Consider the following 25156-nt stretch of genomic DNA (forward strand, 5'->3'; position numbering starts at 1 on the left):
CAGGGGCACACACCCACCTGGATCTGGCTCTTCCTTAGACATTTGCACACACCCCACCTGTATCTGGCTCTTATCTCACACGTACGCAGCCCACCTGTATCTGGCTCTTCCTTAACACTGGCACGCACCACCTGTAATCTGGCTTTTCCTCATACGGCAGGCACCCACCTGATAATCTGGCTCTTCCTTTACACTGCACGCACCCACCTGTAATTCTGGGCTTTTCCTTCATACCGCAGGCACCCACCTGTATCTGGCTCTTCACTTACACTGGCACGCACCACCTGTTAATCTGGCTTTTCTTCATACGGGCAGGCAGGTCATTGGATTGGCATCTTGGGATCGTTTCTCGTAGTTTGTGACGACAATGGGAGCGCAGAGCAGATACTGTGTTGTGGAATTCTGGCTGTCATCACCGAACCAGAACCTAGAGAGAGAGAGAGAGAGAGAGAGTGAGAGAGAGAGAGCAATACGGAGAAAGTTCCGAGGTTGACGGACGGCCACAAGATGGAGATATAAATAGCCACTAGTAGGCAGGCATTCTGACCCAGTTAGAAGGGCGCGCGCGCTTCATACCCAACCACATGGCAGCATATATTTTTTAGACTAGTTGCCTTTACGTTCTTCCTCACGCACGAGACACACATCTCATACGACCAGGGACGGACTGGAAAAATCATTCAGGCCGGGAAATATAGCGCGAAATATAGCCCCAGTCAGGCCACTTTTGAAGCTGGGGGTCTCGGACGTGACATCACTCCGCACCCACCTATAATAATAGCCCTGCAGGCCGCAGATAAAAAAATATATATGTGTGTGTGTGGCCTGCAGGCCGCAGATTATTTTTATTTATTTTTTAATTGGGGGGCAGGCCACTTAGCAGGCCAGGCCACCGGGAAAACTCCCGGTGCTCCCGATCGCCAGTCCGGCCCTGCACACGACTGCAGAATACTCTCGGTTTCTGTAGGTTTCTGCACATGTAATACTCGGTACTGTGATAGTGGGAGACAGATGAGTGCAGGAGAAACGCATAGTGAATCTTCCCCGAGTTGCAAAACGCGCACATAAATCTCACCATAACAACACGACCTCCCCACCCCCCACCTTCCGACACTCGCAACCAACAAACTTGATCATGTGGTGAGACCTTGACGAGAAGATGTGTTTATAAATAGAACATTTGGATCTTCGACTCAGACGAGAGCATATCGCACAGCCGGGATTGCAAATTAATAGTGGCAACCGCTGTGATAAAACGTTGCACTTACATACCCTTGTCGTAAGGATTCAGCGCAGATTGGAACTGGAACAGGATCTACAAAAAAACGAGATATGCATCTTAAAAAGGGTTTAAAAATTATACATACAACAAGAATCTAATCATATGCATAGAATCTTAGAACGGAAGCACTAAACGCGCAAATTACACAGCATGTGTAAAATCAACGTGAGTATCACGTGACTAACCCGTGATACCTTGCCCCCCCAAAAATGATATTTGAGTAACGAAGACGGAGTGGCAAGGAAGATGGAAATAACTTGGGAATGCGACACAGGGACAGACAGTTGAGTAGAGAGCAAGAGAGCGCAAACCTTATTTTGCCTGACCACATGGGACACAACTTGTCTGCTACCTGTTTCCAATCCCTTGTACGCGACTGGCTCAAATCCCATGCATATACAGTAGTGGGCTGCAGCCTGCAAAACAAACACGCAGCTGTGTCATAGCAAGTAAGCCGATGCTATTATGACCACGAGCACTGCAACCCCTCCCCCTCCCCCTCCCCCTCGCCCACCCAGTAGCTACATATTCCTGCCACCGTGCAAAAAGACTTTACTGCCAATATCATTTCCCTGACGTAAATAAACTTTACGTTAATTTATTATCTTTTACGACTAGTATACAAATATAGCGACGATATTTCGCGAACGCTTTAGCCAGCGCGCGCGTGTGCACCGCACATATGTGCATTATGGAAGCTAGATTTCCTGCGTGACACCGTTACCTGCTTTGCGTTGCCCACCCAGAAGGTGACATGGTCGAAATGCAGGAAGCGGCCTTTCTCTGGCTGTAAATATAAACGCAATTACATAAGCAGCACGTGCCGGCTGTGAAACTACAGTATAAAACAGTTCAGATTTCAGCAGATGTAAGGAAGAAAATGCCAAGAAGTATAGTAGCTAAAATATCGAATAAAACTGCAGCATTAGGTTCTGTTAGAGAACGAAAGCATATTCTGCACATGAAATCATTAACTACTTGTTATATTAGGAGAAGTCAACACGATAAGAGTTACCTTCTCTCCCTTGTCTACATAAGTAGTTCCCTGTACTCTGGAAGTCTGGAAATAATATCACAAATGTCTCAAAAATACAAATGTTTGACACAAATTCAATCCTCACAAATGTTCCCAGTTTGTTTAATGCGTTAATATTACTAGGCTTTTTAAAGAGACAATATTTGACAAGAGTTCTTACGAATTGAAAGATTATACGTGCATGCATCGATATAAATAATAGGCATAATATATTATATATATATATATATAACTATAACGAGCAATAACATCATCGGTATTAGACTACGCTATCAATTCTCAGTTACTCTCTCTCGCTCTCTTTCTCTCTCACACACGCAAGCACGCAGGCACGCACACAACCACACAACACACACACACAGACACACACATGCACACGCACACGCACGCGCACGCACACGCAAACGCACACGAACAACACACGCACGCGCACGCACACGCACACGCACACGCACACGCACACGCACACGCACACGCACACGCACACATACACACACACACATACACACGACATAAAGTTGACATTACCATCTTGTCTGTTCAACGGATCGTGGGCACAGTCGGGAGTTGGTAGCTACACGCTCAGCGCTGAAGCCTCCGTCACAGAGATGATCTCTAGGGCGATGTGTCTAACCTTAGGCTCTCTGCTTACAGCTGGGAGGCATGGCCACATCACGCTAGCTCGGCAGCCAATCACGTACGGCTATAGCATCAGGCTGACAGCTCTTACTGAAGTATCCCCTTCCACACACACGCACGCACGCACGTACACACACACACACACACACGCACGCACGCACAGACACACGCACGCACGTACACGCATGCACACAAGTAGACACGCACTCACACACACGCAGGCACGCACACTCACACTGCACGCATTCTTATAGAGTTTTCTGTGGGTGATGCATGGACTAGGAGCGCACACGTTGTTATACGTCCAGCAGATGTTTAACATTGTTGTTGATGTTGCCTATATACACGCGCGCAGTACCACAGCCAAGCTATTGCTGGACTGTGGGGGCGGGAGGGCAGCGGAGTCTGGGATGACGCCACCGTGACGTAGAACAAAATCCTCAATAAAACCGCTGTATGCACCTCATTTTTTTACAATGTGCCAAAGGCATGGGTGGGCTTCAAGAAATGTGCTACTGACCACTACACCAATACTGCATGTAGTTTTGATAGAAAGATGATTTAGAGTGTAGAATGGTCAAAGGATGTGAGGGTGGAATTGACAGAAAATAGCATCTTGCAACAAGTTGCAATAAAAAGCGTAAATAAGAACAAATTCTGCAGGCTATTTCATTTTGATTTAGTCATAAACGAATGCTTTAATTCTTAAGAAATAATAACATGTATATAAGCCCATCATTTCCCAGGTATAAATCAATTCAAATATATCACGTCAGTGCTATTCAACGTATATTTGCTATCATTCTATTTGTTCTATAGATACAGAAAATGCTACCGTGATGCCCTCTAGTGCTGAAACCTGAGCTGTAGTTAGGTCTGTACCAGATAATTCACAAAGATGTTCCATTGCCATGGCAGCACTAACAGTCTGGCCTGCGAAAATGGAGAAGAGTACAGACGTTACGTCCCAGCTCGTGTTACGACATCTTTAAAAACCAAAACCGCAGAATGCACACGAACGTGAATTCAACCATCCTACCTTTCACGGGAGGCTCTGCCAGTGCGAGATTTCTCGTGTACTTGGCCAGGTAGGTGGAGAGCACGTCAAATCCCTCACAGACGAGAGCATTTACTGCCTCAAGGTCATCCTTTGCCAGCAGCCATGACAGATGTAGCAGTGTCGCGCATAACTGTTGGTGTCAATAAGTAAAACATAAATCTAAAACTTCATCCACCAATAAAACAGCTACAAAATGGAAAAAAAGCTAAATCCAAACCTAAGTACAAGTCTAACTTTTAGTGTGCATGACATTTTAGAGACAGACGTGAAGGTAGAAAAACCATTACTCAGCAAAAGCTTTTATCAATGTGCATCAAAAATGAAATGAAACTGTCAATGACACTGTAGCTCACCACAAAAAAGGACACAAATGAGTGAGTGAGAAGAAGTCAGTTTTAATTGAGCAACCATCGACGTACATTATAGAAACAAAGAGTATATATGGAAGAACTCCCATTATATACTCTTGATATAAATAATTTATAAACCAAAATGAATTACAATTTGTGACAGTAGATGGCGCTATACCCGCTTTGATGTTTCTTAGCATAAATCATTATATCATAATAATAATAATATAATAATAATAGTATAAATCATAATATGTTCATAGCGAGGAATTTTGCATTAAAGATATTGTCAATGAAATCTTGTAAACGAACCAGACGAGTGTGACACCACAGACTTGTTTGTTATCTGCGTGTCTATATAATATGCTATATAATTGGTCAAACACACCTAATTTGCATAATTAAAAAAAATATCAAACCCCTAGACCTTATTCATTCACATACAAAAATGAGCAAAATCCGTTGAACCTGAACTCACTAATGGCAATTCCCATTTTGCCAAAACAATTGCGCGTGGCTCGAAAGTACGTCGACTGCGTGCTCCGCAAATAGGACGTTTAATATGGAGCATCAGCAAGTAACAACTATACCAATTCAAACATGTGGGTCAAACGGTTCCTGAGTTATCGTTGAGCGTAGCCAAATGTTGACGGAACGAACGGACGGACGGACGGACGACGACCCATGGCAATAGCTCAGCTTGACGATGTCAAGGTGAGCTAAAAATTCACTTTGGCAGTACTACAGGTACACCAAAAAACCATTTAATACTCCAAACATAACACAGAACCATATCAGATCCTCACACACCTGGTCGGTGAGGTTGTCCTTGTACTTGAACTCGGAAAAGTCGTCCATCTGGTCAGAGGCTTCAAGAGCCTCAATCAGCACCCTCCACAGACCCAGATACAGTTCCGCGGAGCCGTAGTGCTGCCGCCTGGTGGGCACTGCAAGCGCCAGAGCCGCGTTGATGCGAACCTTGAAGTTTTTGCATTCTCTGACGACAGACGCCAGAGCGGTGAGCACGTCTGCCTATCAACGAGACGGACAGTCAATTGACCGGATACGTAGCAAATACATTTACGCAAACACACGCGAACATACCGGCCGCATTCTCCCGCACCGCACTTTATTCAATGCCATGAGATGCAGAGCTGAAGAACGCAGGCTAACCGGTCGCTTTACGACGATGCTTTCCCCGCCTCCTCTCTAACATGCTAACTACTGCGTTCCACGCCTCCTCTCCACACATGCTAACTACTGCTTTCCCCGCTCCTCTCGCACATGCTAACTACTGCGTTCCCGCCTACTCTCTACACATGTTAACTACTGCTTTCCCTGCCTCCTCCCTACACATGCTAACTACTTGCTTTCCCCGCCTCCTCCCTACACATGCTAACTACTGCGTTCCACGCCTCCTTCTCTACACATGCTAACTACCTGCGGTCCACGCCTCCTCTCCACACATGCCTAACTACTGCTTTCCCTGCCTCCTCTCCGCACATGCTAACTACTGCTTTCCCTGCCTCCTCTCTACACATGCTAACTACTGCGTTCCACGCCTCCTCTCCGCGCATGCTAACTACTGCTTTCCCCGCCTCCTCTCCGCACATGCTAACTACTGCTTTCCCTGCTTCCTCCTCTACATATGCTAACTACTGCGTTCCACGCCTCCTCTCCGCGCATGATAAACTACTGCTTTCCCGCCTCCTCTCCACACACGCAAACTACGGCTTTCCCGCCTCCTCCTCTACACATGCTAACTACTGCGTTCCACGCCTCCTCTCCGCGCGATCGCTAACTACTGCTTTCCCGCCTCCTCTCGCACATGCTAACTACTGCTTGCCTGCCTCCTCTCCGCACATGCCCCTAACGTACTTTCGCCTGCCTCCTCTCTAACACATGCTAACTACTGCTTTCCCTGCCTCCTCTCCACACCATGCTAACTACTGCGTTCCACGCCTCCTCTCTACACATTGCTAACTACTGGCGTTCCACGCCTCCTCTCCACACATGCTAACTACTGCTTTCCCCGCCTCCTCTCCACACATGCTAACTACTGCGTTCCACGCCTCCTCTCCGCACATGCTAACTACTGCTTTCGCCCGCCTCCTCTCCGCACATGCTAACTACTGCTTTCCCTGCCTCCTCTCCGCACATGCTAACTACTGCGTTCCACGCCTCCTCTCTACACATGCTAACTACTGCGTTCCACGCCTCCTCTCTACACATGCTAACTACTGCTTCCCCGCCTCCTCTCACCACATGCTAACTACTGCTTCCCTGCCTCCTCTCCGCACATGCTGACTACTGCTTTCCCTGCCTGCCTCTCTACACATGCTAACTACTATCTTTCCCCGCCTCCTCTCTACACATGCTAACTACTGCCCTTTCCGCGCTCCTCTCCACACATGCTAACTACTTCTTTCCCCGCCTCCTCTCTCACATGCTAACTACTGCGTTCCACGACCCTCCTCTCCACACATGTTAACTACTTCTTTCCCTGCCTCCTCTCTACACATGCTAAACGATGCTTTACCCGCCTCCTCTCTCGCGCATGCTAACTACTGCTTTACCTGCCTCCTCTCGCACACTGCTAACTACTGCGTTCCACGCCTCCTCTCTACACATGCTAACTACGCTTTCCCTGCCTCCTCTCCACACATGCTAACTACTGCGTTCCCCGCCTCCTCTCCGCACATGCTAACTACCTGCGTTCCACGCCTCCTCTCTACAACATGCTAACTACTGCTTTCCTGCCTCCTCTCACACATGCTAACTACTGCTTTCCCTGCCTCCTCTCTACACATGCTAACTACTGCGTTCCACGCCTCCTCTCTACACATGCTAACTACTGCTTTCCCCGCCTCCTCTCTACACATGCTAACTACTTCTTTCCCCGCCTCCTCTCCGCACATACTAACTACTGCTTTCCCTGCCTCCTCTCTACACATGCTAACTACTGCTTTCCCTGCCTCCTCTCCACACATGCTAACTACTGCGTCCACGACCTCTTCTCCACACATGCTAACTACTTCTTTCCCCGCCTCCTCTCCACACATGCTAACTACTGCGTTCCACGCCTCTCTCTCACACATGCTAACTACTTCTTTCCCCGCCTCCTCTCCACACATGCTAACTACTTCTTTCCCCGCCTCCCTCTCACATGCTAACTACTTCTCTTTCCCTGCTCCCTCTTACACATGCTAACTACTGCGTTCCACGCGCTCCTCTCCACACATGCTAACTACTTCTTTCCCCGCCTCCTGCTCTACACATGCTAACTACTGCTTTCCCCGCGCCTCCTCTCTACACATGCTAACTACTTCTCTTTCCCCGCCTCCTCTCCACACATGCTAACTACTGCGTTCCACGCCTCCTCTCCACACATGCAACTACTGCTTTCCTGCCTCCTCTCCACACATGCTAACTACTGCGTTCCACGCCTCCTCTCTACACATGCTAACTACTGCTTTCCCCGCCTCCTCTCTACACATGCTAACTACTGCGTTCCACGAATGCCTCTACACACGACTAACTACTGCTTTCCCTGCCTCTGCTCTCCACACATGCTAACTACTTGCTTTCCCTGCCTCCTCTCTACACATGCTAACTACTGCGTTCCACGCCTTCCTCTCCACACATGCTAACTACTCGCTTTCCCGCCTCCTCTCCACACATGCTAACTACTGCTTTCCCTGCTCCTTCTCTACACATGCTAACTACTGCGTTCCACGCCTTCCTCTCTACACATGACTAACTACTGCTTTCCCCACTCTCTCTCCACACATGCTAACTACTGCTTTCCCGCGCCTCCTCTCCGCACGATCTAACTATGCGTTAATGCCTCTCTATCACATTGCTAACTACTGCTTTCCCTGCCTCCTCTCTACACATGCTAACTACTGCGTTCCACGCTCCTCTCTACACATGATAACTACTGCGCTTCACAGCCTCCTCTCCACACATGCAACTACTGCGTTCCACGCCTCCTCCTCTCTACACATGCTAACTACTGCCGTTCCACGCCTCTCTCTACACATGCTAACTACTGCTTTCCCCACCTACTCTCCACACATGCTAACTACTGCTTTCCCGCCTCCTCTCCGCACATGCTAACTACTGCGTTCCACGCCTCCTCTCTACACATGCTAACTACTGCTTTCCCTGCCTCCTCTCTACACATGCTAACTACTGCGTTCCACGCCTCCTCTCTACACATGCTAACTACTGCGTTCCACGCCTCCTCTCTACACATGCTAAACTACTCTGCTTTCCCCACCTACTCTCCACACATGCTAACTACTGCTTTCCCTGCCTCCTCTCCGCACATGCTAACTACTGCGTTCCCCGCCTCCTCTCCACACATAGTCTAACTACTGCTTTCCCTGCCTCCTCCACACATGCTAACTACTGCTGTTCCACGCCTCCTCTCTACACATGCTAACTACTGCTTTCCCACCTCCTCTCTACACATGCTAACTACTGCGTTCCACGCTCTCTCTACACATGCTAACTACTGTTCCCCACCTACTCTCCACACATGCTAACTACTGCTTTCCCCCTCCTCTCCGCACATGCTAACTTACTGCGTTCCACGCCTCCTCTCTACACATGCTAACTACTGCTTTCCCTCGCTCCTCTCTACACATGCTAACTACTGCGTTCACGCCCTCTCTACACATGCTAACTACTGCTTTCCACGCCTCCTCTCCACACATGGCTAACTACTGCTTTCCCTGCCTCCTCTCCACACATGCTAACTACTGCTTTCCCCTCCTCTCTACACATGATAACTACTCTTTCCCCCCTCTCTCTCTACACATGCTAACTACTGCGTTCTAGCGCTCCTCTCCACACATGCTAACTACCCTTTCCGCCTCTCTCCTACACATGCTAACTACTGCTTTCCCCGCCTCCACTTACACATGCTAACTACTCTTTCCCTGCCTCCTCTCACCACATGCTAACTACTGCGTTCCACGCCTCTCTTCCACACATGCTAACTACTGCTTTCCCGCCCCTCTCTACACATGATAACTACTGCTTCCCCGCCTCCTTCCTTACACATGCTAACTACTGCGTTCCACGCCTCCTCTCTACACATGATAACTACTGCTTTCCCCGCCTCCTCTCCACACATGCTAACTACTGCTTTCCCCGCCTCCTCTCCACACATGCTAACTACTGCTTTCCCCGCCTCCTCTCTACACATGCTAACTACTGCTTTCCCTGCCTCCTCTCTACACATGCTAACTACTGCGTTCCACGCCTCCTCTCCACACATGCTAACTACTGCTTTCCCCGCCTCCTCTCTACACATGATAACTACTGCTTTCCCCGCCTCCTCTCTACACATGCTAACTACTGCGTTCCACGCCTCCTCTCTACACATGCTAACTACTGCGTTCCACGCCTCCTCTTACACATGCTAACTAATTCTTTCCCGCCTCCTCTCTACACATGCTAACTACTGCGTTCACGCCTCCTCTCCACACATGCTAACTACTGCTTTCCCGCCTCCTCTCTACACATGATAACTACTGTCTTCCCCGCCTCCTCTCTACACATGCTAACTACTGCTTTCCCCGCCTCCTCTCTACACATGCTAACTACTGCGTTCCACGCCTCCTCTCTACACATGCTAACTACTGCTTTCCCCGCCTCCTCTCTACACATGCTAACTACTGCTTTCCCCGCCTCCTCTCCACACATGCTAACTACTGCGTTCCACGCCTCCTCTCCGCACATGCTAACTACCGCTTCTCCCACCAGGGTGACACGGCGAACGTCACAGCGACACTGCAATCGACCAGATACATTAATGAAAGTGTCAATGACACTGTAGCTCACCACAAAAAAGGACACAATGAGTGAGTTAAGAAGAAGTCAGTTTTATGAGCAACCATCGACGTACATTATAGAAACGATTGCCATCTGTATATCGCAATAATAATTTATAAACCAAAATGAATCACAATTTGTGACCGGCTATACCCGCTTTGTAGCGATGGCGTTTGAAATAAATAGGTTATGCTGCGTTCCGACATGTTTTGTAAAACTTTAATATAGACGTTTTATCGGCAGGGTGGAGAGAAAATACCAATTTGCATTAAAGATATGTCAATGAAATCTTGTAAAACGAACAGACGAGTGTGACACCACAGACTGTTTGTGTCTATATAATATGCTATATAATTGCCAAACCCTACCTAATGGGGCATTTTTTTTTTTTAATATAAAAACCCCTAGCCCTTATTCATTCACATACCAAAAATGAGCAAAATCCGTTGAACCTGAACTGACTAATGGCAATTCCCATTTTTGCCAAAAAATCGCTGTGGCTCGAAAGTATGTCGACTGGCGTGCTCCAAAATAGGACGTTTAATATGGGAGCATAGCAGTAACAACTACACCCAATTTCAAACATGTGGGTCAAATGGTTCCTGAGTTATCGTTGACCGAAGCCAAATGTTGACGGACAGACGGACGGACAGACGTACGACGGACGACGACCCATGCCAATAGCTCAGCTTGACGATGTCAAGGTGAGCTAAAAACCCGCGTATAAGAACCTAGTGATTAAGAACCTGTTAGGCTATGATTTTCCATTTAGACCCCTTGACATAATTGAGGACCTGTTTTAGCCTAAAAATTAAAATAGGTTCTTATTTGATAAAATTCATAATTATATGCATATTTTATATAAACAATGGACTGCACCAATATTCTACCAGCAACAAGCACCTTTTTTTCTTAAGAAAATAAGAACCTATTTAAGAACCTAAATAGCCTAATTTCCCAGTAAACACCAATTATAAACCTTTTTAGGCTAACTTGGAAAAATGCAAGTTCTTATACGCGGGTTTTTACTGTATGATGTGTCGCTTTTCCTCATCCCATGGCAACACTCACCACCCAGTTTGCAGAGCCAAGAGGCAGGCAGTCGTTCCTGAACATGTTGCCGAGAGCGTAGCACGAGTTCCAGCGCACCTGAAAACAGTGTGTCAAGGTCACAGTGTCTTACATGCGAGACTGCGCATGCGCCAAGACTGCAGGTGTTTCCTGCCGCGACTCGAATTAAATCTCGAATTCCCGATTTAATTCCGGTTAAAATTCACGGATTAATTCCCGATAAATTCTAGTTTCAGCTCCCCCTTGTGGTCACCCACTGAGAGTCTTGCCTCTAATGGCTACGCACTGTGACTCCTGACCCTTGCGGTCACTCGCAATGGTCACTTGTTGGCGCTTACCTTGACTGCCCCTGTGGACATGTTCCTTACTAGTCGTGACACCGCCTGTTCCACCAGGTCCACAAACATCGGGTCCTCTGGTAACAACAACAGGTGGGAATACACACTAATTAATAATAATAATAATTATTATTATATTATTACATTATTATTATATTATTATATTATTATTATTATTATTATTATTATTATTATATTATTATCATATTATTATTATATTATTACATTATTATTATATTATTATTATTATTATTAAATCTTTATTGAATATAATTCAATCCAAGTACATCCACTGAATGCTGTCTTTTTCATAGAGCAACATGCGTGTGCTGACAGTAACGAGTGGTCGTACTCACGTAGTGATTCATGCGGCGCGTATCGCAGCAGGTTACCCAACGCTCGCACAGCACTGTACTTCACCTAGCGTCGCAAAAACAAGGAGATCAACTAACATTACGGATCAATGGATATTATTAAGGCGGCCATGTTCTGAGAAGGATACTGCTATCGTGAGATGATAGGTCTGAGAATACCTTCAGGGTCACGACAATTTTGACCAAGTGGATAGTAAGAATCCCGTCCAGAACACGAATTTTTGTTTGACTGTTATAATACATATACCAACCAGAAAATGACACGAAAGGGCAGGAATTTAAAGCAAAAAAAGTTCACTGAATTGTAAATACTAATAGTAACCACACGTACGTCCATGTTCATATGTCAGTGTGAAATAGTCCCAAACGGTTATCGAAATAATGCACATCTCTTTCATTATCAAATTAAATAAACAACCACATTACAAATATAAGATAAAAGTTCAACTAGACGTAAATTAATACATTGTATTAAATATAAAAAAAAAAAATCGTCAGATAAAAACGACTATCCAGTTAAAAGTCGCGACATGGTTTTTCGAATCGCGATCTTTTCGCTAAATCTACGTTTTATCTTGTATCAAGAGCTGTTTCAACATGGAGATATGGAGTGTACGTATGATTAATATTAGGATCCAGATCCTGATGCCCTGTTTAGGAGACATCACGTGCACCATGTAAAGGCAACACAATGATTCTCAGACTCTTCCCATTTCCCAGACCATGATAAGTGCTATTTGTCATGTGGTATCCCCCCAATCAATTAATTACCTTGTCATTATCCTGAGTTGCGGCAATACAAGCTCTGAAAAACTGCAGCAGGAGAGCATCCGGAAACTCTGATAAAAAGTCGCCATTTTCCTTATCCCTGCAAGCATGACATGACAAATTACGGCCATACACCTCACGGCTTACGAAACACACGACGTGTGCCTGCACTCAAACCACTGCAAACTCGTCTTGAACGCGACGTTTCAGCTTCAAGCAAGTTTGCACCCGAAGTAAATTAAATTGACACTAGATGGCAGCAGTAATCACAGAGAGACTCACTTGTTAAGGATGAGGGCGTCGCACACATTTCCAGCCGACCACATGGCTTTAACTCGTACGTTGGACACCGAGTCTTCCATGCAGGACAATATCGCTGCGGCACTGTCCGTTACGAAACCAACATCCTAATAAAATCACAGACATATCTGCAAACTCGAATCCGATGATATACGGCAAACGAATAGTGCAAAATTATCTCTAACACCAGCTCACTCTCGCGCACCCTTGCCTTTAGAAACCAGCAAAGCAAAAATCCGACTGCGTTAACTGCAACTCGCTCAAAAATAAACATGTATTGACTTAGACGCGCGTTCGAACAATGGAACATACCTGCACAAGGGACGGGAAGAGAACGTAGAACCCCAGCGCCCTCACGGCCGCGCCACGGACCCTGTAGTCTTCGTCAGCAATAAGTCCGAGCAGCAGAGTTATGCAGGCGATCCGGCGGTCGAGCTACGCACGCAATTGACAAGCTTGTCACCATGGCAACAGATCTCGCAATAAAAACATCGCACAACGAATCGGATCCCTCATTGAAAAGATCTCATGATGAAGTTATCTCCCAAGAAATTGTTTCCACAAGAACGGGACCTCAAAATGAGATCTTTCAATAACGTAGCCATGCAAGGAATAAATCTCACAATAATGTGACCTCAAAAAAAGAGACCATAGAATCATTCAACTATAAGATTGTGTCCATGCGAAATTGTTGTGTGAAACACTGGGAGAGTCACCCAAAATTTCTCAAAGTAAAGTTCGCATTAGCATCCACTGAAGAGCATGACTTTCATTGTGATACACATTGCATCGTGACTTACAACAGAGGCCGGATTTCCGTCACTTACTACGCTCGTATCGACATGCAGGGCAGCGCACATACCGGCAGAAGTTCGAATACGACGGCGCCCATGTTGGATAGGCAGTCACACACCGTAGCTCTGAGTGCAATTGTTGTGTGTCCTGTAGTCTGTAGCAGTCCGAGCAGTGGCCCTCCGACAAGGGATCCCCACACTGCAACGGCCTGCGAAATCAAACGACACACACTGTCATTTATTTATTTCCTTATCTATTCATTATTCATTGATTTATTAGTTATTGGTATATTATTCAATCGTTCAATCAATCATTCATTCATTCATCCATTCATTAATTAATTAATTCATTCATTTATTCGTTTGTTCGTTCACTCATTCATTCATTTATTCACTCATTCATTTATTCATTCATTGATGCATTCATTAATTCACGCATGCATTCATTCATTCGTTCGTTTATTTATCCATCCTTCTATCGTCCGTCCATCCGTCTATCCGTCCGTCCGTCCGTCCGCCCATTAATTCATTCATTAATCCATTTATTCATTCTTTCATTCATTCAAGTATTCATTCATTCATCCCTACATTCATCAATTTATTCATTCATTCCTTCATTCATTCATTCATTCATTCATTAATCGATTCATGCACTCATTCAGTCACGTGCAGCATGGACAACCTGTCACGGACACCGAGGCAAGTCAGCTTCACTGCGGCAGACACCGTCCAAGTTTGTCCGGGAAAACCACGGCCAGGACGACTGCTGCGGCCGCCGTCGTTGCCATGGCGACACACCCTCACCTCGTCGACGGTGATCGCGTCGGGTGGCTTGCCTGCGAGGCTCTGTAGCATGGAGAAGCCAAGGTCCTCGAGCAGCTTGACCGTGTGCAGCCGCACGGAGGTCTCCCTCTCCTGCAGGCAGGCGAGCATCAGCCGGGAGAAGCCGCCGACAACAGGCCTGCACGGCGAGAAATCACGCGATAACGCACGATCATTACCGCTAAGGTCGCGACGACCTCGGGGGTCAACCCAAGGTCGGTGCTACCGATCTCGGGGGTCAACCCAAGATCGGCGTCGACGATCTCGGGGGTCAACCCAAGGTCGGTTTTGACAATCGGGGGTCAACCCAAGGTCGGCATCGACGATCGCAGGGGTCAACCCAAGATCGGTGTCAACAATCTCGGGGGTCAACTCAAGATTGTTGTTGGAGGTTGAAGAGTCAACCCAAGGTCGACGTCGACGATCGGGGTCAACCCCAGGTCGGCGTCGACGATCTTAGGGGTCAACCCAAGGTCAGCGTCGACGATCTCAGGGGTCAACCCAAGGTCGGCATCGACGATCAGGGAGAGGAGGAGGCTCCATTTGCGGGAACTGACCCAGACGAAATACGATTATCCGCGCCAACATTCTCCGTCGATATTTTACTCGGCCGATAGTTATAGACCTACACACGTGTGGCTGACGGCCGACTCTGTTTCCAACCAGACGAGACGACCCGACACTAAGAGATTCCGCGACGCGTTACAAGAAGCTGATACAGTGTAGCACCGTTATAACGCGATGGTTGGGGTCAATAAAATGTCACCGCCAAAAAAAGCGGGGTCCCACTAAATCGGGGTTATATATACTTGGCTATATAAGAGCAAAAAAAAGTGGTCCAACAACTCATCGCGTTATATCCGAATTTGCGTTAAATCGGGGGCGCGTAAATCGGGGTTCCACTGTACCTTATGACAGGGAAGTGGTGCTTGGCCATGATCGCCAGCACCTGCAGCGACTCCAGACGCACAGGCAGCGGCGGCACGGCCCGCACGGCGGCGCCTCCTGGTGGCCGGTCCGACGACGTTGACGCATCCTGCTCGGTGAGAATGTTCGCGATGCAGGCTTCGATTAGCCAGCTCATCCTCGGCGCCGCGTCGCCGCTGTCGTCGTCGTCGTCGTCACGGCGATGGTGCTTGCTCTCCGGCCCCGCTCCCTGGAAGATGTCGAGGACCTCCGTGACGGGAGCTTGCAGCACGGAGCCGAGACACGTGAGGCAGGCGACTCTCACGTTGGGATCTACAACGAGACATGTGAGACAGGTATGTCTCACGTTGGGATCTACAACGAGACATGTGAGACAGGCGACTCTCACGTTGGGATCTACAACGAGCAGTGTTTGCCACTGAGCAAAAAAAGCTACAGGCCTGCAGGGCCTATAGCTCCTAAAAGCTGTAGGCCCGCCAATTTTGGAGCAAATTACAGTAATAAAACAGCATATCATGTTCTTCCTTGTGTTTAATAGTCATTATCAATGTCCATAATCATAATTTCTCTGTTTTTCCTTCCTCTCGTCGGATGACAGTTTATGCTTCTTTGCCGGGGGCTCACAATTAAGGAAACGCCACATCGTTGTTATATGTAGCTCCTTGGTAACTACGACCCTCCACCTTGACAGCAGAGAGACAGACTGGTAGTCTGGTACACATCGGTAGCAACGTAGTAGCGTCTCATAACATTGCAAGTGGAGCCGTCATACGTACACCAGTCTAACCATGTGTCGATTATACAGTCATGTCGATTGGTCGAAATCTGAGACACTTGCTCAGGCCAGACCAACGATCACCCACCAATGAGAAACGATTTCATGTTACTCGCAGCCAGGGTTCGAATTTTGGCTGAAAATCTAGTGGACAGCAGGACCACCAACTTCAGAAAGTCGGTGGTCCTGCACAAAAGTTGGTGGTCCGCTTATTTACTAGCAGTGGGTAACAAAATAGTATATAAAAAGAACCATTGGCATTAACAGCATACATGTAACATAGAGTTGGTAAAATAATACATTTCAAGCTCTAGGAATGTCGTGGGGAGCTTCTGGGAAAGGTTTTACTTTCGTTTTTCTCCTCCCCAGTCCAGGGTACCCCCATGCATAGATCAATGCTGCCACACATCCTCAAAGTTACAAGTGCCTAGAATCTTGAAGTATATACTGTTTACATTGCTTCTAGATAGCTAACTGAATTAAAATAGTCCACTTTCTACGTAAAGAAAAGTGACGAATTCAATTAACAGCTTTGATTACGTGCGTGTCAGATGTCACTGGTCGTGCCCTTATTCCCCACGATAACCCCTGCGACATATGAACTTATTGTTATGCGGTCATAAAAACACTGGGCTACGCTACATGTTGCAATCGATTTCTTAGACTGTCACAAGGTTTTGTACGTGTGGCGAATCATGATTGGAGGATGTTTTGGATACCCCGTCTACGTTCAGGAACAGAGCGTATTAGAATGCTCTCCCATTTACAAGTCTGTCTAAACTGCCGTTGCGATAACCGTAGTATTTCAGCGTAATATGAGGGGGAAAAGTGCGGGTCAAGAGGACCGTCAGTTTCGTAGAGGTGGTGGCCGAAGCAAAAACTTGGTGGCCTCGGGCCTCCGGGTCGGCACTAATTTCGAACGCTGGTCCGAGTCGCAGCTAATTCCGCACTCGACTGGCAACTTGCCCTTTAGTTTACTACACTGTGGTGCGCAGCTTGGAACAGGGTTCCAGGCTATTGCTCTTTCATTTACAATCAGGCTGCGCAAATATGCAGTGGAAGAACGCATTGTTTACATGTATGTCACGGTTTGTCACGGATTAGTTTTCAAACAAGAGCCGCAGAGCGTCTGGGCTCATCTGAGGTCTGTTGCTACGATTATAAACGTAAAATTTCAGTCGTGCGTAGTACCACATTTGTTAGGCGCAGATATGCAGACACGCAGTTGCGTACACATCATTGTTAGGACCCGCCCCCTACCGCAGATGGAGGGTAGGGGGAGGGTGGGGGGAGCGGCTGCGGCGAAGGGCGCCGGGCGGGACGGGCGCGGTAGGGGAGCGGGGCTAAGCGGGGAGGGTGGGGGGACGGGGGCTTCTAGATAGCTAAAAGCAGTTCATACTCTTTGCCTTGTTAATAGCAACAAATCCAGTTTAACCCTCCTATTGAGGGTCAAAAGTTATCGCGACACTTACTCTTCGCAATGTCAGCAGAAGGCGACACTTTCAATGGTCCTTTCAATAAAGCCCATAAAAATGCTAGGTTCACCGGCCTGCAACAAAAAAGTTTTTCAATCGTCGCTCGCGTCAGACCACATGTCCTCAGAAAATGTTAAAATATGCCCTGTGCCCAATTGACCTTTTGACTCTGTAGACCTCAATTTTTCGGCACAGTGCAAGCGCTTTTAATTAACCATGATCTATACACCGACTATCAACGAGCCTAGGTCGCAGCCGCTTTAGACTTTGTGCCCGCAATCTGGCCATTTCCTCCCTAATACCTTAAAGTTAAGAGTGAATGTTCCCCTTATCTTTACCACCTCTTGACCTTTGACCTTGACCCCAGCTTCGACATCCCAACTCGTTTTTCGGGAATTACCCCCCCACGTCCCGAATATCGTGACGCTACGTCGAGCGGTGGTAAGATTTGCTGCCCAACTGTGACGGCCCCGGGACGACGGTAACGACGCACGCACGATCATGCGATTCTACAAGCTGCATCTGACTATGTCAGATGAGCTAATAAATACCCCTAGAAGTTAATATGCAAGCAAGGATTTCTACAGGTAACAGTTTCTCAGTGTTTCGAATTTTCGGTGATCAAATAGCTGTAGGATCAGTGGGCCTGTTTTATCAAGAAGCTGTAGGCCCGGCATCAAAACTGTCGGCGGCGGGCGGACGGGTCGACGTGAATTTCGAACACTGACAATGGGACATGCGACATGATGACATGTACAACATTCTTTAGATATGTTCACGGTATCACTTAGTGACTAACTTAATAAGAGCACTGACACACACGGCACGTGTGGGTTACGAGTATGTTTTCACTTTCACCTGAACTCTTTTATATATCAGTGAGGCTTATGAGAGCTTATACAGCCAAAGCCACTGAGAGACAGCAGAGAACAGCATTAGCAAATACCTCGGTGGTTCATGAAGTTTCTGAGTTGCTTCACCAGTTTCGTGAGCAGGCCCGGGTGAAGTCTATGATAGGGCACATTCAACACCAGCACCGCCAGACACTGCAGAACACAACAACAGTGAATCACTAGCGTAATTACAGTCAAATCAGATGAAAGCGTTACCCTACTTTGCAAAGTGATCAGAGAGACAGAGTCCTCAGTGTTCCCCAAACGTTCCCTGATAAATTTAAACATTGCATTTCAAACAACCCACCCCATACCCACTCGACTTCTTTTTAATCATACCAGATACCACTGCCACTACCACCATGCAACCAATCCGAATGCCCCCCCCTAGTGTTTTAACTGATTGTACAGCATGTAATAACTGCTGATATAGCATTGCATGCAAACATGGTGCATCAGTAACCCTGGATGTATCCCATTCTGCAATCCCAGATTGATGCATATCAGCAATCTTGGATGGATCGCGATTAATAATCCCGAATCAATTCTGATCAGGAAAACCGGCACGGATCCTGACCAGTAATCCTGCATGGATCCTGATCAGTAATCCCGCATGGATCGTGATCAGTAAATTCCGGACAGATCCTGACCAGTAATCCTGCATGGATCCTGATCAGTAATCCCGCATGGATCGTGATCAGTAAATTCCAGACAGATCCTGACCAGTAATCCTGCATGGATCCTGATCAGTAATCCTGCATGGATCCTGATTAGTAATCCTGCATGGATCCTGATCAGTAATCCTGCATGGATCCTGATCAGTAATCCTGCATGGATCCTGATTAGTAATCCTGCATGAATCCTGATCAGTAATCCTGCATCGCATCCTGATCAGTAATCCCGCACGGACCTGACAGTAATCCTGGTGGACCCTGACACACAATCCTGGATAAAATCCTAATCGCAATTCCGGATCGATCCCGGGCAGTAATCCCGGACGATCCTGCTTGGCATTCCGGGATGGATCTGGCTCACCTTGATGCTCTGCGTGAGAGCCAGGAAGGAGTTCTCGGCCGACATCGCGAGAAGCAGGCTGCGATGCAGCTCCTTGATCATGGATCCGAGCGAAACGGAGAAGGCTGTGAAGGCAGCGCTGCGGCACGACTCACTGCAACACACAACCATCACCGTCAGCTGTCACACCCCGCACGTCGCAAGCCACGTTCAACACGATGTGTCAAACATGCCACGCGCCGCGCGTCACATACGACACGATGTGTCGAAACACGCCATGTGTACATGCAACGCAATTTGTCAAACATGCCATGCGTTACACGCAACACAATTTGTCGACATGCCATGCGTTACACGCAACACAATGTGTCAAACATGTCACGCGCCGCGAGTAATGTACGACATGATGTATCAACACACCGCACATTACATGCGACACAATGTGTCAAACATGCACACGCTGCACATTACATGTGACACGATGTGTCAACATGCCATGCGCCGCACATCACATGCGACACGATGTGTCAAACATGCGACACGATGTTGTCAAACATGCCACGCGCCGCCACAATCACATCGAACCACGATGACACGTGCTCGAACACACCTGCCACATCACATACGACACGATGTGTCAAACATGCGACACGATGTGTCAAACATGCCACGCGCCGCACATCACATACGAACGACGTGTCGAACACACCGCACATCACATATGACACGATGTGTCAAACACGGTACGCACTGCGTGTCACATACAACATTACATGTCAAGCATGGCACACCTCACATACAATACGATAGGATACAAACGCAAAGGATTTTCCCCTTCACGTCAGCCAACAAAAAGTTAGCCTATGCACCTACCTGTCTTCAGCAGCTGCCAGGTACTGCTTAGAGTTATCCAACATGGCGGTGAGAGCGCCGAGCGCCGCTTGTCTCACCTTCGGAGACGGATCCTTCATGACACTCGTGATCAGAGTCTGGGTGTGTAGGCCACTGCCGCTACCAGCCACAGGGCTGTCCGGTAGGAACGACGACCAGTAGCCGAATATCACCTTCTTTTCCGTCGCCTAGTGGATACAGCGTCAATGTCAATGCTCTGAGAACCACAACCCTACATACGAACTCGCAATTTGCATAACTTCGTGCGATTTCAAATGTAGATGGATCGAGACAGCAATAGCTGAGGCTGACGCTGTTATCATAATCGATTTGAAATAGCTGCACTTTAGATGGAAATAGTAGTTGTTTGTTCTTTGTTTATTCTTGTTTCTTGTCTTTGATTACCTTAACGATCTGCAGCAGGGTTGAGAAGGCACACTGCCTCACTTTTCCCTGCATCGACCGAAGCTTGGCTGTCTGACCACCTTCTGTATCTGAGTATTCACTCTCTGAACTGCTCACCTGCAATTAGCCAACATGTCCATTAGTGGCCATTATTGTTAGTGTTTATAACACAGCACATGTAATTATATTTAAATCATACACAATCAAGATTTAAAGGAATAGGTTCTAGGGTTATTTTCAGTTGATTTAGGTTAAAATTACGTTACATAAAAAAAAATTTTTTTTAATGTTTTAAAACTAACGACTACAGTTTCATTACAACGACGGTGGCGCCACTCAAAGCGCACTATCTGAAAAGTTGCGCAAACGGACTTTTCAGCCAAGGGTTACAGACCGAGGGTGTTTCTTATTTATTAATTTAAAAGCAGAAAGATTGCAATATCTAATAAATGACATATAGTTTTAGTTATAATATGGATAAATTTGTCCTAAAATGAATATTGTTCGGGTAAATAGCATTTAGGTATAAATATAATTGCACTTTTGTGATTAGCCCTCGGTCTGTAACGTGCAAAATAAATTGTCAAATGCGCAACTTTTTTAGGGTGGCAGCACGGTTGCGGGTGTCATGTCAGCGCCCAAAAATGAAGATTTCGAAATTCAATGTTGTTTTATGACAAACGTGATTACGTAATTATAGATATTTATAGGTATGTGCTATTATACTATCATAATATACTCTCAAATTCTAGAGTAAAGTATTCCTTTAATAATAATAATAATAATAATAGTAATAATAATAATATTATTATTAATATTATTATTAATATCAATAATAAATGGTCATACAAATATTCCATGTTGGCTACAGACAGAGACACCTGGTGAGGCCGTATGGCAGCACTCATTCGTACCCTCCATGTTGGCTGCAGACAGAGACCCCTGGTGAGTCCATATCGGTCATAGGCTGACCCCTCAGCCAGAGATGGGTTGCTTTCATCCGCCTCTTGACCTGAGCTTGACCCCTGTTCCCGTTCGTCTGCTGCACTGTCACCTTTACGCGGCGTCTTCCTCTGGTTGCCTTTCCGCTTCTTTCGCGCGTCGGTTTTCTTTTTCCGTCCGCTTTGCACACGTGCTTCCTGAGCAGGGGTGGCAGTGAGCAGATTGGATTGGGAGGAAGAGGAGGAAGGGTTGGGAGATGGGTCGTACCGACTGAGCGGAGTGGGAAAGAGCGAGTCGGGCACGTGTGGGCTCTGCCCGGGCAAGCCGTACATCATGTACACCTGTGAATAAACGAGTGTTTGTGAGCACGCATGGTGTCTATGCACTCTCTACTCGGCTTCCAGTGCAATTAAATACATACGTGTGTCCTTAACTACTGTTGCTGGTGGCGATTACATTCGAACACCTTTCTAAATCCCCAATTTTTTAATCTGGCTGTCTCCTTTGCTAGTATAGCAACTGGCGGATAAGCGGTAATCACAGTTAACTACCCCACACGAATACCTATTACATGACCTCTCATGTTACGCTGACCTTTAATGCGGCTAGTAGGCGGCCAAGTTGCTGCATGTGTGAGTTCTTCGTGAAGGTTGCTATGTTTTGGATGCCCCTAAGTGCACTGACCAGAATCTGCAAACAGTGAATATCTCACAAATGAAACGACTGTGGTCGATCATGGTACCAGATCACCACACGATTAGGCGTAACACAAATAACATTAACTCTCCAGCATTTGCCTAATGGCAAGAAGCAAAAACGATGAATACACACCCGGCAGTGGCTGACGTCATTTTCTCTCGAGTCTCGTGGCATCTGCAGTGCTGTGAGAAACAGCTGCAGGCAGCAGCTGACGTACACTTCCTGTAGATAGGGTAGACTCTGTGTCCTGAAAATGCACACCAATAACATCATACATACGTAACTCCCTCTGAGAACTCATAAAAAGGGAACGTGTCATCAAAATATATAGTTATTCTAACAGCCTTGTAAATTTTCAAGTCTGTCTGATCTTTATGGGTGCAGCAGAATGATATTGCAAAAATGACCAACCTAATGACTGAGTGAACGGAAAAATGGCATGGCTACCTAGCTGTTCTTTCTATGATAGAGGGATATGCTTACTTCATGCACATATTCTCGACGCATTGCAAGGCTGCTCTTCGGACATCAAGGCTGAAGCTCTGATTGCTTGTTATGTCAATCAGTATTCCATGCTCATGGCTCAACAGCACATCATGAAACTGTAATATACATCGATTAGCAATAGAGGGAAGTGATGTGCAAGTATTTATTCGTAACAATGGTATGTCATACACAACATCGATCGTCCTTATGCTCAACTGACACAAGAAAACCCTCATGCTACCAAAGCATGATGCAAAGGACTTCAACATTGAAGTCAAAATATTTATACTATAGCGTTAAAGTAACTGTTAACGTGTGCACACACATACTCTTAACAAGCACAACATTATGTATGCATTATCTATCTAAATTCATTATACCATGTAGCAAATAAGTTATATTTTTGTTGTTACTAGACTACCACGTGCGTGTACCTTGTCAAGTCTGCCTGTGTTTTCATAGAGCAGAGCTCCGAGGGCACGCAGTGTGTCTGCAAGTGTCCACTGCTGGCATGCCTGGATGGCACTAATCATATATTGGACGAGGGTGTGTAAAGACTGCAAATCCACATGAACCTGTTTGTAAGAAAATTCCATTGGCATATTGAATTTCAAATAAAAAGAAACTACAAACAGCAATATATTCTCCTTGTGGCAAAACCAAAATATAAAATTGCAAAGAAATACATACATTTATCTTTAAACTATATGGTTTACTATAACTATAACTACCAGTACTGGATATTTTATAGTTGGTTATGTACATAATTGACATCACCTAAGCATATTTAAATCAAATAATATTAATAATATCGATCTTAACAGTTTTTTACCTTATACACCTTAGGTATTTGTAAGGAATATACATTTAGGAATTTTAAGAGAAGTCATATAATATCTAATAATTGCTCTAAAGATGATACAGGATTGCACATAAATTGTCGACAAGAAGGCTGCTTCGTTGACTTAAGATATGACTGGCTTGGCCACCTAAACCATTTATCAGTGCCATCTAGTATATAATTGATGATACCTTTTGATTTGCAACTATATGTGATAACAGTTGGCTGTATTTTGAAACCAAATGGTCGCTTGTTGAACTAATGCTTTCACTCAGTCGGCAGAGAAGTGAGACTGCGTCCTACAACACAATTAAATGAAATCATGGGTTAGCCAGTGTCTTCAGTTTCTGCTTGGTAGAGTCCGAGTAGGTGCTAGAACATAAACTAGCTTGATATTGTATATATAACATTGATAACGTACGTATTGTACACAACACATTCAGTGACAATCGCTACCGGTACCGTAGTGTACCAGTACTGTTCTTTTGACGTTGTCATGCTCAATTGTCGTTTACTCGATCTTTATATAGTTATAGATTAGGATTAGCGCTAAAATATACACGCTGAGACTGAGCGCAATTTACCTGATGTCGACATTACTAAATTAATTACTAATTCAGTAATTGTCACTAGTAATAGTAGATTATTAGTACTATAGTACTATATTCACAGTAAACCAATCAAGATGACAAAAATTAAAAATTACTGGCTTTCCAATACACTCATATAATTCTTATATTAATATTATTATTAGCTTGAAACATAAGGAAATTAATTAAATTCATGTGTAAAAGACACAGCTAGTGAGTAGTGTAATCATTGTCCACTGACACTGACACTGTTAGCTCTAGTACTAGTAGTACTAGTAGTACTGTAACTATAGCCCACGTACAGTTGCCGCTGCACTGTCAGTAAAACGATGCATATTACCTCATCGTTTACAAATTTAGCACCATAATCAAACGAATTGAACTCGTCTAAGATATTGCTAAGTTCTATCTCGTGCCGTGAATCGCTTCTCGGTGGAAAGCAATATGCCTTTTGGCATAGCTTGCGAAACTTTTGAGACTCAGTCAAAATATGGTTCATGGGGGCATCCATACTTGACTGTATAAAGTTATTAAATTGCT

The 25156-nt window shown here is 45.9% G+C and overlaps 2 protein-coding genes across 3 annotated transcripts in view; both read right to left on the reverse strand.

The window, feature by feature from the left end:
- LOC106807184 (4-hydroxyphenylpyruvate dioxygenase-like) overlaps nucleotides 1–3115 on the reverse strand; it is a 30347-nt gene extending 27232 nt beyond the window's left edge. The window contains 5 exon segments of the mRNA XM_014809457.1: nucleotides 1273–1315; nucleotides 1594–1698; nucleotides 2007–2069; nucleotides 2298–2342; nucleotides 2847–3115. Of these exon segments, the coding sequence (XP_014664943.1) occupies nucleotides 1273–1315; nucleotides 1594–1698; nucleotides 2007–2069; nucleotides 2298–2342; nucleotides 2847–2849 (259 nt within the window). The 5' untranslated portion in view covers nucleotides 2850–3115.
- A 514-nt stretch (nucleotides 3116–3629) lies between these two features.
- LOC106807194 (HEAT repeat-containing protein 6-like) lies at nucleotides 3630–25156 on the reverse strand. 2 transcript variants are annotated; one of them, XM_014809470.1, is made up of 23 exons: nucleotides 24957–25155; nucleotides 24218–24325; nucleotides 23620–23760; nucleotides 23183–23301; nucleotides 22832–22946; nucleotides 22595–22690; nucleotides 21973–22341; nucleotides 21059–21175; nucleotides 20636–20841; nucleotides 19784–19916; nucleotides 18802–18901; nucleotides 15587–15917; nucleotides 14661–14817; nucleotides 13925–14065; nucleotides 13375–13497; nucleotides 13045–13169; nucleotides 12766–12862; nucleotides 11977–12040; nucleotides 11621–11697; nucleotides 11283–11360; nucleotides 5178–5399; nucleotides 3997–4147; nucleotides 3630–3890 (listed from the first exon to the last, which is right to left on the reverse strand). In XM_014809470.1, the coding sequence occupies exons 1-23, from the start codon at nucleotides 25125–25127 to the stop codon at nucleotides 3757–3759; spliced, it is 3375 nt and encodes a 1124-aa protein (XP_014664956.1). In that variant the 5' UTR covers nucleotides 25128–25155; the 3' UTR covers nucleotides 3630–3756. The 2 variants fall into 2 exon arrangements, with proteins under 2 accessions (XP_014664956.1, XP_014664957.1); XM_014809471.1 differs by lacking the exon at nucleotides 5178–5399 and having other exon boundaries at nucleotides 24957–25156.

The sequence above is a fragment of the Priapulus caudatus genome, unplaced genomic scaffold (genome assembly GCF_000485595.1).
Source record: "Priapulus caudatus unplaced genomic scaffold, Priapulus_caudatus-5.0.1 Scaffold200, whole genome shotgun sequence".
NCBI lineage: Eukaryota > Metazoa > Priapulida > Priapulimorpha > Priapulimorphida > Priapulidae > Priapulus > Priapulus caudatus.